At 31.6% G+C, this 14,751-nt stretch overlaps 1 protein-coding gene across 1 annotated transcript; it reads left to right on the forward strand.

Annotated features, from left to right (window-relative positions):
• Nucleotides 1-260: 260 nt before the first annotated feature.
• Nucleotides 261-7,131, forward strand: LOC145582314 (uncharacterized). Its single transcript, XM_081639318.1, has 2 exons — nucleotides 261-655; nucleotides 6,816-7,131. The coding sequence occupies exons 1-2, from the start codon at nucleotides 263-265 to the stop codon at nucleotides 6,903-6,905; spliced, it is 483 nt and encodes a 160-aa protein (XP_081495444.1). The 5' UTR covers nucleotides 261-262; the 3' UTR covers nucleotides 6,906-7,131.
• The last annotated feature ends 7,620 nt before the right edge of the window (nucleotides 7,132-14,751 follow it).

Raw genomic sequence — 14,751 nt, forward strand, 5'->3', positions numbered from 1 at the left:
AGAAGTACAACACATACTCAACAAACAAACAAACACTCCCATTTCATAATTAAAAAAATTGATTTTAATTTAATAGCACATGACGCTCAGAAGTAACGGCTATATTGTTCCCGCCCCCACGCACGCGCACCCTTGTCCCTGCCTACCGCACCAGATCCAATCATTCGCCCACCCTCAACGGTCCCTTTCTCGCACCCATTAAACCCATCAAACTCACACTCACACTCACTTCACTTCTCTCACCACCTTTTTTACTAAAACAATGGAATCTCCTCAACTAGTTCAACATGTCACAAAAGCCTCCTCTGACCAACTCCTCCGTAAGTTCGCCGAAATCGACTCCGATTCCGACTACGATCATCCCCCCTCCCCGCCTCGTAAGCGGAGGACGACTCAGAAGAAGAGGAATGTTGTTTATGGTGATGAGAATGATTGGGAGACGTGTATGATGATGAGTCCATTAAAACAAGTAAATGTTGGAAGTTATGCTAGTTTAAGGGTGGTGGAAAGGAAGTCTCTTCTTCCTCAACATTATAAGACTCGGCGTTCTTCGTCGTCTTCTTCTGGGAACTTCATTGTTAAGCATTTAAGGGCTCATCGTTTTAGAGGGGCTAGAGATTTTAGGACCAAGTGTGTTCTTTCTGCTATTGAGAAGGTAATTACTCTGTTAATTTCAATCAACTCTTCTTTTTTTTATTAATTATTCTGCATGTTTCTTGTTTAATTTACTCAATTAAATTTGATTGCATCTAAAATCAATAACTCGTTGTTTGTTAAATTGTTATCACATTAACTTTATGTTATTCATGTTAATTTGAAACATGTCGATTCTAGGTGAGGTGATTGAAACATTACACATGTTTTGTTTTTTGGGTATGGGTAAAAGAGCATACAACTATATATATACAAGTTGTGATATCATAGGTATAAGAGACGGCCTCCAAGACTTTTATCAATTGACTAAGCTAGTTGACATGTACATATTATATTTTATGATATTAATAAGACCATAAAAATTGAGATCATAGAAGTAAATAATTTACGTTTAAGGTGAAACTATTTGCCCTTCATTAATATAGAAGATAAAGAACAACTTCTTCATATGTTTTGTGACTTGTTAAAGTGCTGTCAATTCGGGTAAATGAGTCGGATTTGGGTTGGGTAAGTGTGCGTCTGGCAACTCGAGTCGGGTCAATTCAGGTTAATGTCGTAACTTATGCGGGTCGGATTCAGGTTGGGACATGCTTAAGTCGGGTTACGTCGGGTCATACATTTTATCGGGTTTGGGTCTGGTTAATAACAGGTCGGATAACTTCGAGTCGGGTGAAACATTGGTCGGGTTTAATTCGGGTTTTCACTGGTTAAAACGAGTTAGGGTCATTCTCGGGTCCGAGTCAGGTTCAGTTTAAGTCAATAATTTGCGAGTTATAATCAGGTCGGGTCATTCTCGGGTTTGAGTCGAGTTCGGTTCAAGTCAATAATTTGCGGGTTATATTTAGGTCGGGTCATTTCCAAGTCCGGTCATTCTTGGGTTCAAGTCGGATTCGGTTCAAGTCAATAATTTGCAGGTTTGGTTCAAGTAAAGACAAAATACTTTCAATATTAACATAGAGTAGTTTTAGCCTTACGAAGTTATGACTTTACTAGTTAATATCTACAATAATAAAGATGTATAAATAATAAGAGTTGATTTCGGGTCGGGTCAATAACAAGTCGTTTGATTTCGAGTCAACTTTGTGACAGATCGAATTGATCAATTTTGAGTCGGGTCAGTAACAGGTCGAGTTAAATTCGGGTTGGGTTAGGAACAAGTCGGGTTGAATTCAGGTTGGGCTAAATTTGCGTTTTGATGGGTTAAAACGAGTTTGGGTCAATTTCGGTTTAGGTCAATAATTTACGGGTCATCTCCAGGTCGATTCGGGTCTCAAATACTCGGGTTAACTCGGGTCTAGGGTTGGTTTCAAGTCGGGTCAGATCGGGTTCGGGTCACCATTTTTCCGGGTTCAGATGGGTTGGTTAATAATCGGGTTCGGGTCGGTATTTTCGGTCGATCAGCTTTTGACAACTCTACTTGTTATCAACAGAATTTAGGATGAAACTAGTTTTTAGGCCTGTAAGATGTCTGTAGTTACTGCATTAATTTTATAATGTAATTCTTTATTTATATTTAATTTTATTTAAAGAATAACATATTATATGGTAATAGTTTAATGACTACTAGCCTAACATTTTAGGTTGTGGGTCAAATCTTATAAAAGTCAAATTTTTAAACGCATAAAATAATGAAAGTCTCAATTAGGGGGCGTTTGGTTTGCAAAGTGGTATGGGGTTGGAATCAGGAATGAGGTTAAGGTGATACTAAGTTGGAACTTAATACCATGTGTTTGGTTCAATTCTGGAATGGAATATCTCACTATTCTCTCCTTTTATTTGATATCTAAGGGAATGGAATGAGTCAAATCTACCTTCTCCCCAAGGTGAGGTATAGGTTTAAAATTCATACTTTTAACAACTAAGGTATGACTAAAACCCATACCTCATACCTATATTCCGCGAATCTAAAGCTTTTTAATTTTTAAGATAAAGTATAGATTTCACAAACCTCTCGGTAGAGCGGTTGTGAACTTGTGATTGGCCCAATAAACATTGGGCACATCAGGTGCACTATTAGTACTCCGTACTCTTTATTTGGTTGTCTGCAAAAGATGATGGTCTCACCAATAACCCGGCAACATAGTGTCTACACCCCTTAATGCCGGAAATAGAGTTTAGTGATGTGGAAGCTAGCTTAAATTTTAAAACTATTTCAATTTTTATACACAAATACTTGTATGTGATTATAGAATCTAGATCCATACATTTAGGGTTGTCAATTAGTTGAACATGTTTATGAACCGCAACAAAGCCTTAGCCCAAATTCAAAGCCGAGGCTTGCTCAAGTTGAGCTCGCCTTTCTTGAGCTCAATGAGCTTCGAGCTAAATCGGACTCCAAACTCACTATTGGATAACCCCCCCCCCCCCACCCCCCCACCCCCATCTCTAACCAAGTACATCGAATTGTACATATATTACATATATATGTCAACCAGATTTCTCACATTGTTGGACTTCTAACTTTTTAAGATCTAATGTAAATACTACATGGTGCTTAGATAGTTAGATTTGATCATAAGTATCCTGCCCGAACGTAATTTATCCGAATTTGGACATTATTTTTAATTTTTTACAGTTTAGACAACCTTGAAATTGATATTTTATTTTATTTTATTTTAGCTCGACCTATAAAGGCTGCTATTTTTTGCTCAAAAAGCAGGGTGGTTATTTTTCTTGGCTCGAACTTGGGCCTGACTCAAAGGGTTTAACTCGAATTAGGCCAACTTTTTTTTTTTTTTTTTTTTGCCAAAAGTAGAATCTAAAGTCTTATTAACTGATTATCAATCTGACAATTATTTACAAGCACTTATTGTTTGACTTAAGCATTAAGAGCATTTTCAATGGCTAAGTTGTAACTATTAACTTGCTTGTAATTTTAGAAAGGAAAATTTGAAAAATACCACCATGTATAGTAGTCAATTTTGACATTACCACCTCAAGTTTTTTTTTTTTTTTTTAATCATACCACCTAGATTTTTCCAAAACCTTTAAAACTCCCACCACTTTTGCAAGTGACATCATCATGAGTTCCACCTTTTCTTTTTCCCTCTCTCTTCCTTCGACCTCCCTCGATTTCCCCCGTTTTCCTTCTCCCTTATTTCGATCTCTTCTCTCAAATTTGATTTCAATTACACAAATTTCACAAATTAGGTATTAATTTCTACAATCTAACCTTCAACGAATTGAATTGATTAGTGTAATTAGGGTTTGGGTAATCAATTTGGGGGTTTTTCTAAATTCAAAAAATTAGGGTTTATGAATTGAAAATTGAATAAATAGCTAGACAATTAAAACAAGTAATTGGGCGAAAACACAATTAAATCATGCAATTGGGGCGAAAACACTAACATTGTAGTGGTGATTACTCATTTAGATGATCATGTTCATATGCGAAAAAAAAATACACCACCACAGCCCAAAATACCAAAGTGATAGTGCCCAAAATACCAAAGAAAGGAGAGAGATTGAAAGATGAGTGTTGAATGTTAGGGTTTCACAAAGAAAGGAGAAGAGATAGAAAGAAGGGAGAAGCAAGACAGGGGAAATCGAGGGAATTCGAGGGAAGAGAGAGGGAAAGAGAGGGAAAATGCAAAAGTGGGACCCATGATGACGTCACTTGTAAAAATGGTGGGGGTTTTAAAGGTTTTGGAAAAAACTAGGTGGTAAGATTAAAAAAAAAAACTTGAGGTGGTAAAAAATTGACTACTATATATGGTTGTATTTTTCAAATTTTCCTTTTAGAAATTTCAAGCGAATAGCTTAATCATTTAAATTAATGAGAAATTAGCTTGACATAAATTTGGCAAAAAAAACAAAGAATATATGCAACAATATTGATAAATGAGACTCGTTTAAATAACTAGTTCATTAGTAGTTAACCATTGGGATACAAAGTAGTATAAACGAAAATACTTGAAGTATTAAGTGAGCTAGCTAATTTGGTTATTTTTTACTCTAATTGTATGAGCCATTGTACTTTTACGGGAAATTAACTTGACAATAAGTTGGCAGAAGGAGAAACAATGGTAGTCTAAATAGCAAGGTAACAATAAGCATTGGGATACAAAGTAATAGCTAAATAAGGGAATTACTTGCGTTTGATGATACTGTTAGCAATCTTATGATATACTGTAGGATTATGGATTTACAATTTTACTCTAATTATATGTAAACCATTATATATCTTCTTATCTTATAGATAAAAGTTGATGATTAGAATTGAATTAATATTTCTAACATAATTATAATTACCTTATCTGCTATGTATCTCGTAAAATAAAGTGTGTTTATTAATTGTTAATTATAATAACATAACAAGTAGGTTTATAAACTTTGAAATATTTATGCATTATAAAATACAGTAATTATTATACACATTATAATCCTCACTCAATACTTTTCAGTACGCGATGCCCCAAGTTACTGCATTATTTTCATGATAAAAATCCTTATTATATTAAATTTCGATTGAATGACATGTAATAAGCTAATAGCTTAGTGGCTAACATGTTAGAGTTTAAAGTTAAGGTTATGTGTTCAAATCTTGTAATCTACATATTTTTAATTATATGGAGTGAAAATTATTGGATTAAATGAGGGAGTGTCACGTGGCTTAAACTAACATATATAGAGTTAAAACTTGATTAAATGAGGAGAGCACCACTTGGCATGTATACTTATTTCGAAACGTCTTTTAATATTTAGTATAGATTTTGATGTCTACTTACTTGCGTTTTATGGGGTCTCCAATTACATTTTTTAACTGATAATGTCTTTAATTGCATAAAATGAATACATTAAAAAAAGTAAATAAAATTTTTTTAAAAAAAAAATCACAACATGAAAGGGAAGATGGCAAGTTCAAAAAAAAATCGTCTTCAATTATTGTAGAATAATAATTGTCGTTACTACTTCCTATAAATCCTATGAATTACAATAAGCTTTATAAATTTAGATAAATTCAAAAAACTTCAATGATAATAATCCTAAATACATGCTTGTGTTATTCATACTCAACTACATTATTACTTCTTATAGATTCCAATAAGCTTTAAAAATTTTGATAAATTTAAGAAAGATCAATAATATTATTAGTCCTAAATCGCACACTCGTGCTATTCATACTAACCTATACTAAAATACATTTGAATAAACTTTAATTTATGGCATTTATATGATGCATGCCTTAAATTATTGTACATGCATGAGAGATTTTTATCACCTAAAAAGTATGAGATAAGTCAAAAACATAGGGTGCAAATTGCAAGCTTGTGTAGCATTATTACACAATAAGACATAACAATATAAGCTGATATGAGAATTTTAAAGACAATAATTGAATGAAAATAGGAGCATACATTATTTTATATTCGCATCTTTTTCTTCAACTTTATGTGACAATTAATGAAAATAAGAGTCAAACAAAGTACATATTTTGTACATCTTATGAAAGTGTTGAGGCTTTTCATGTGACATTGATAGGAGTATTTAGCTATATAATCTGACTTACACAAAATCTCACACTTCTTACTTCTCGTGTGAGATGATTACTTTACTTCATTTCATATCACTACATTTACATGTCACTTCTCTTATACCCTTTTTCTCTTTTTCTTTGTCTTTATTTTTATTTCATTTTCTTAATGTAATCTTGCTATATGCCTATATGCTTAGTCAAATTCAATTTTCTGCTTGGAATATTGTATGTGACACTCGTGATTTTTAATTTTATTTTTTAATTTTATATATATATATATATATATATATATATATATATATATATATATATATATATATATATATATATATATATATATATATATATATATATATATTTGCAAATACTATAGTACTATATATGTGCTTGTGAGTTATATGATTATCACATTCATTGTATGATTTATGTTAGCGACTTAATATACCTTTTAAAACAATAAAAGTTTAGAAATTCACGATTAATCACTTGTCGATCAGTGTTATTAATGTTTCTAATTTCATTGCAACAATTGTTACGTATATCACTTTTGTGATATAATTTGAAAAGATTAATACCGGTTTAAATTTGTGTTCTTCAATCTTTATGATCAATAACCTTTGGTAAGGAGCTTAGTTTTAAAGGTTATGTTGAGTTATAATCATTTTAAGTTGCTTGTGCTATGTAGACATGGAGCAAAGCTGTTAGAGGCGCATCCAAGGTTTTCATGGAGAAGCATTACAACCGCCATAGAAGTTTGATTGATGATATTGTTTAGTTTTTAATACTCCTATAGTCCTATGTATGGAAGGAAATATGCATCGTCAATTGACATGAAAAAACTCACATACTCATGTGGGTAGGAAAATGTAATAGGTCCCCTTTCTATTTTGTAAAAAGAACTACTGTAGTTGAATTTATTGTCACCAATTATTTTATTCGTTTGATTAATTATATATGTTCAATTTCCACTACTTATCTCTTTGGAAAATACACAGTAGTGTTGTAATATGTAATTGTGCTTTATCTCGGTCAAGCAAGTGGCAAGATTGACTTAGGACCTGTTTCGATTTATTGAAAACAATTGAACTGAATAGAGTTGAAATAAATTGTTTATAAGAGAAGAAAATTAGAAACTGAACTGGACTGAAATTAAGCTAAATAGAACAGGCCCTTATGTATTTTAATTTAAGACAAAATCGTAAATCTTCAATTAATTTTGGTATAAATAAATGTGCTTTATTACTAAAAAAAAAAAATCAGATCAAACTACACAGAAACACTAACACCCAAAAGCAGGCAACAACCAAACTAAACAAATCAAACACAACCTACTATTGTTTAGTTCATCTTATTTTTTACTTATTTTAGAAAAAATAAGTTCAGATCATATCAGAAAAAATAAGTTCAGATAATATCATATTAGAAAAAATAAGTTTAGATCAGATCATCGTTTTATGTGTAATTTTTTATCGCTAAATATATTTAATTTCGTAATAAAAAATTTATGAAAATTACATATTAATAAAATACACATTATTACTAATCTAATAAGATCTCACTTGATACATTTTTTTCCTTACAGATTATCGTACACTTAAGGTCAAAATTTGGTCAGATCAAACAATAAGATCAGATCAGATCAGACCAGAGCGAATCAAATAAGTTCAGATAAGCAAAAGTAAGGTGAACCAAACAGGGCCTAACAGAGAAGGTCACTTTGCAATCTCTAATACTCTCTATTGCAGACTTCATTCACGTTTAATTTTGAAATCTTCTCTGATTTCTCTCCCTCCAAATCAAATAAACAACAACATTGACAACCGTCCTATCAAAGAGTTGGCTTTTAGCATATGAAAGATGTTGCATACTCCTTCCATGCTTTTAATAAGGGTTATACTTGACTTTTTTTACTATTCATATAATGGTTTTGACTTGATTAATTTACTAATATATAAAAAATTGTATAATACATTGTTCGATTCGTTATAATATATCTTTTATAATACTCCCTCCGTTTCATAATGTTATTCCCACATGGAATCAATCACATAAAATAAGAAAAGAAATATATTTGGAATCTAACATTAAAGTACAACATAATTCATAATTAGTGTATCTTATTTAACTTTTTTTATTAGGAAAGCACAAGTCATAATTGCATAATTTAAGGTAAAGATTTCCTTACTTGGAGTCATGTTATCAATCCACAACCAATTAATTCCAAAAAAATCAAGTTATAAATGAAATATATTCAATATGAATAGATCTTTTTGAAACGCCCAAAATAGTATATGGGACTAACATTATGAAACGGAGGGGAGTATCAATTTTTCTATAATTTTACTAACTATAATTGGATAAATTAATGGTTAAAGTTGTGTCTCGTCCGTATTTATTTGGTTCAAGTGTAATACTCATTCAAACACGAAGGGAGTAATAGTTAGAATTTGCAACTTTTAAACCCAGTCATTTATATAAAGATAAAACTTATTGATAAATGATTTAGTCTTCAATTTTAATCAATTGAAAATCATAAGTCATAATTTAGAAAAACTTTTGTATACACCCGGTTTACACTAATATTAATGTAAATCGAGCAGTATTAGGGTAACTTTTAGCTAATTTTAGGGTAACTTTTTGCCCTTTTTTGGGTAACTTTAAACATAATACAATTTTTATATAAATAGACAACAAGAAAAGTTTGATAAAGGTAATTTAATTACATTCAATCACTAATAATTGATTTTTAGTCATTTAAAATGTGGTTCTTTACTAATAAAGCGTAGATAATTTTTATTTGTATTGGGTTACTTTTATGCATATTGGGGTAACTTTTATTCATTTCAGGGGTAACTGTTACTCATTTTAAGGTAATTTTATAATGGATGTACAATGTTTTATTGTACATCCGATTTTTTTAAAAGTTTGTCCATAATTTAATAGTAGTTTAATTAATAAAAATCATTTGTACTCAACATATTTTTAAAAGAATGATTCCAGAGTCCAATTTCACAAAATTGCACACCCCGCCTCTGCTAGAAACTACGCGCTAATACAGCTGTCTTCCCTTCCATATTGTTTCCATTTTGACATATTATGTGCTTGGTGCTTCCATATATATTGTTGTAAAGGGATGAGATGGTTGACAAAAATGCAACATAAGCATATGAGGAAGTTAGAAAAGCAAATGCAGTTCTAGTTCACAAGCGACCTGTGTTTTGTGCGAATAGTTTTGATGATAGAAACATGCCCCTACCGCAATGCTATCTTTCATGATTTCAACAACCAAGTATTAATAACTTTGCTATGCCCAACTCACCTACTTCTTGCTTCTAGTATTTGCTTCTTTTCTTTGCTACCCTTTTACTATTTTTATACTTCCTTCGTTTCATTATTCAGAGTTTCACATTTATCAAATACCGGTTATCAACTTATCATACAAATTTTATAAAGTTCTCCGTAGTTTAATATACATTTTATTTATTGTAAATTTTTCCTCGAGAGTTTTTTCTTAGACTTGACCTTGCACGGATGCACCTACTCCCCCCTCCCCTCCTTTATTTCTCTTTAATTTAATGTCATATACTCCATATGTCAATGGGTCGGGTAAAGCTAATACTTTATTTTGCTCATCTTATTTTTATTTCAGTAAATAATGGTTACATATTTTTACTACTTATCACCTTAAATTTACAACAAAAAATAAATTATATTATGCTCAAATAAGTTTAACTTCAGATAAGTTCTGATACTGATAGATTATTAAAACAGGAGAATATAATTCATCGTATAAGGATTGTCATGTTATGTAATTAACAAAATCCTATGGGGTAACTAATTACAATATGTAGGGTTTGTTATTGAATTAAAAGGCCTTACATGTGAAGGAGATGTTGAATAATAGTCTTCCTTAACCGCACATGTAAATGCCCAAATTGAGAAGTTTAGTAAGACCATAATCTCTTCACCTTAATTCAAATAATAGTCAACAAAAACAATTTTAGTTTAGCAAAATTAAATTTAGTTTAGCAAAATAATTTCAGTTCAATAAAATTAAGGTTTAATCAGTAAAATTCAGTTACTTTAAAGAACACATATAATAGGGAATCGGTAAAATTAAGTTTTAATCGTTAAAACAATTTTAGTTTAGGAAAAATAAGTTCAAGTTAGTAAAAGTTATTTAAGTTCACTGAAAAATATTTAGTTCAACAAAAGTAAACGGAAAAGAACATGGCTTAAATATAATTAAGCTAAACAAAAGTAATTTCATTTTAGCAAAATAAGGTAAAGAGAATAATGCCTAAGATATGATAAAATAAATATAAAAAAAATTATAGTATAAAATAACTTTAGATAAAATAAAATAAGTTATGATAAAATAATTTTAGACATAATCAGACTAACAGACATATCCTTATTACTCCTTCCTCACAAGTTACTTGCCTGATTGCCTCATAACCTATTGTCCTAGTCACTTTGTTAATTTTATCATAAAATTGTGTGAGTTAGGGCATGTTCACATTTACTTAATTTTAGTTCAGTTCTGTTCAGCTCCAATCAATTCAGTTCAGTTCAGTTTAGCTCCAATCAGTTCAGTTCAGTTCAGCTCCTAATTTCTCTCTCTCATAAAATATTCATTTCAGCTTAGTTCAGTTCAGCTTCAATCAGTTCAATTCAACTTAGTTCACTAAATGTGAACAAGCCCTTACTTTGTTAATTTTATACACTAACCTATCTATATTTAAAAATATTTTTAAAAACGTTACGTTTACGTGCCACATAAATATGCACTATCACTTTGACATGTCATTATTTAACTAGTATTGCGACACATCACCATTCACCACTACCATTGCAACAATTACTCCATGTCATTATTTATGATGAAAAAACATCACACAAGTTACATATTAATCACTAAACCTCAAGGATATTAATATAGGATCACACTTCTTACAATTTCAATCAATAGTAATTTATATTCTCTATATACACATAAATAAATACTTCTTATATTATTAAGTAAGTACAAAAAAGGATAAAAAAAAAAAATTATGTAGCTCGGAAAAAATGAATATAAAAAAGGACACAAAGTATGAGTGCGGCAATGTTTCGTGCTTCAATACCTTCTCTTTCTTAAACAAAATCATTTCCCTCACTACAAGAAATGAGTCAAATACCGATGGCCAAAAACCATCGGTAAACATGCCAAAAACCATCGGTATCACATTTACCGATGGCAGCCATCAGTATTTGGCCAACGGAAAACCACTCATCGGAAAAACAAGAAATTCCGATGGAAAAGCCATCGGTAAAATTGATACCAATGGCTTTACCGATGGCAAAATCACGTAGTATTTTTTTAAAATATCGATGGCAAAAGCCATCGGAATTTTTTTTTACCCATGGCTTTTAGCCATCGGTAAATCGTAATAAAAAAATAAAAAAAAAAAATTAATACCCTACCCCCCACCCCCTTGCCCCGTACCACCACATACCTCCCCCTACCCTCTACTAACCCTAATAGCTCTCACCTCCGCCTAAACCACCTGCAACCACCACCTAAAACCTCTCACCGCAGCGTCGACCACATCCCTTTTCACCTCCAACCACCGTGAACCACCAGCCACCACTTAAGACCACCAACCACCGTAAACCACCTACCACCACCCAAAAATCACCAACAAATTCAAGAAAACAAAGAAAAAATATACAAATTGTAGATCTGACAAAAAAAATGAAAAAAACCCACAAAAATGAATCCCATAAAAATCAACCCACAAAAATTAATCCACAAAATCAAATTTAAACCCACAAAAATCAACCCACGAAATCAAAATTAAACCCACAACAAAAATCAACCCACGAAATCAAAATTACACCCACAAAAATTATACAACAATCAACGAAATCAACCAAAATAAATCAAACAATGTAATCAAAATTTAAACCATACAAAAACGAAAGTAACCCACAATCTTAAAATAAAAATCAACATACCTTATGATATTTCACATTTTTTGGGTTTAAATGGTCAAACTCGACCATGAAAATTCCAGATTTGGAATTTTCATGGTCGAGATTGAACAAAAAAAACCGTAAACTTTGATTTAAAAGTAAATGCTCTTGATTGTGATGCTAGTAACCACATAAATTCATAAAGAAAATCAATGGCTCGTTATGGTGGTGGTGGTTTTGATGAGGGAGAAGATGGTGAAAAAAAGAGTGCTAAAATAGGAGATAGGAGATGGAGAGCAGTGAAAGCAAAAGAGAAGGAGGAGAAGGGGAGGAGAGGCGTGAGGAGAGAGAAGAGAAATGAGAGGAGAGAGGCGGATTCGACTGAAAAAAAATTAGGGTTCCTTAGGATTTTAGGATTACAAAAAAATCCGATTTTTTTTTTTTGTTTTTTAAAAAATTACCGATGGCTTTTAGCCATCGGTAAAATACCGATGGTCTAAAACCATCGGTATTTTTGTTTTACTGATGGCTTTTAACCATCGGTAAAAAATTAAATTTTCTTTTTTTAAAAAAATAATATTCCGATGGACGAAAGCTATCGGAAAAAATATACCGATAGCTAGGCCATCGGTATTTCTCTAAATGCCGATGGCTTAGAAAAACCTTAGGTAAATTTCATTTTTACCGATGGATATTAAAGGCCATCGGTAATTTCCATCGGTAAATGAGTTTTTTCTAGTAGTGCCTGCCATTTTTTCATCATATCTTCCTTTGTCTCCACCAAGCACCATCCATCAATGGTAGCTACAACTACAACAGATTTTTCTATCACCTCCACATCTAAAAAATCCTAAATATATTAACAATATATCATCGTCATCTTCTTGCGATGAAGAACAAGTTTTCACCCGATGACAAGATTGTGGTGGTTACAACGAATGAGAGAAGCGAGGTCAATCATGGCGGAAGAGAGCGAAAGTTTAAGAGAATTAAAGAGGACGGTGATGAGAGAAAAAATAAAGATTGTTAATTATATTTGCCCATAATTTACGCTTGAATTATTTTGATAATTGCTTGAGATTCTCAGATTTTTCGAAAAATGTCCAAAAAATTGAATTGGGGCTTTCTTATGTGATGTATAATTGTTGAAATTGATTGTCCCATATGATTGTATGTTGAATTGTGAGCATTTTGATAAGAGATGCATGTATTTTGGTTGAGAAATGAGCAACTTATGTTATACCCATGACCTTTAATACGAGCTCTTCAATGGAGGTTCTGCCATTGTTATACATATTATCAAATAAACAAATTATACATATGCTCAAACAAGTTATATATATATCCTCCATCAAATAATTTATATCCTCCAATAATTTATACATATCGTCTAGTGGCTAGATGATATCCTCTATTGACTATATGATATAATTTATGATTGTGTCTATGATATCCTTTATTGGCCGGATGATATCCTCTATATTGGTTATATGATATCATCCAACCATGATATCATATAGCCAGTAAAGGATATCATCCATCCGATAGAGGATATCAAAAACATGCTGGAATGACGAAACATTTGGTCAGTCCGGACTGACGCAATACCTTCTCAAAAAAGTATAACCTTGACAATTCCAAGACAATGGAAAATTATACTTTTTCAATCCCCTTTTTTTTTTTTTTTTTTATACTACCAATCCAATGTAATACTAGAGCCACAAACTAGTTCTTAATTTATAAGGATTTTGCTAATGATCGTTAGAGATTAGTTAATATATAACCTAATATATTGTTAACTTTGAAATGCACCAAAATCACACGTCACATCAATTAATGTTTATTTTACCGACTTACCCGAATAATCCAATTTTTAATTCTCTTATCCAATGTCGCGGAAGCGTTTGTTACCAAGGGCCTGTTCACATTTACTGAACTGAGTTGAACTGAACTGAACTGATTGGAGATAAACTGAACTGAACTGATTGGAGCTGAGCTGAACTGAATATTTTATGAGAGAGGGAAATTAGGAGCTTAACTAAACTGATTGGAGCTGAACTAAACTGAACTGAATATTTTATGAGAGGGGGAAATTAGGAGCTTAACTAAACTAATTGGAGCTGAACAAAACTGAACTGAACTGAATTGAACTGATTGAAGCTGATCTGAAGTGAACTAAACTGAAATTAAGTAAATGTAAACAGACCCTAAGTAACTTTTATTAATTTAAAAAATGGTAATAATATATGTAGCCCTTAAGGCTATTATATAAGTATTAAATATCCTTCCTAAAATGAAATTAAGTTGAAAATTTATGACAATATCACGCGTAAATCGATGTAATTAATATTAATTCTTTCTCAATATTTTCTTTTTGTAACTTCTTATACATGATTCTTATATTTATGATTTTCCTTTAAAAAATAAGATAACCATTATTATTACGAGTAGGAGACCTAGGAGTTATTAGGGATCTGTACTAGTGTTTTGAGTACAGCTGTACAAGTATCAGTTGGTAAACTAACAACTCACTAAATCCAGTCAATACCACCTCAGCATCTGCCCTATTTTCCGTGACAAAAATTGTTTCAATTTCTTAAATTAAAACATTTTGTTTTTCTTTCAAACAAATCTTTCCACTAGAATAGAGGTTGACCTTCCAT

This window comes from Chenopodium album, chromosome 15 (genome assembly GCF_948465745.1).
Source record: "Chenopodium album chromosome 15, dcCheAlbu1.1, whole genome shotgun sequence".
Lineage (NCBI taxonomy): Eukaryota > Viridiplantae > Streptophyta > Magnoliopsida > Caryophyllales > Amaranthaceae > Chenopodium > Chenopodium album.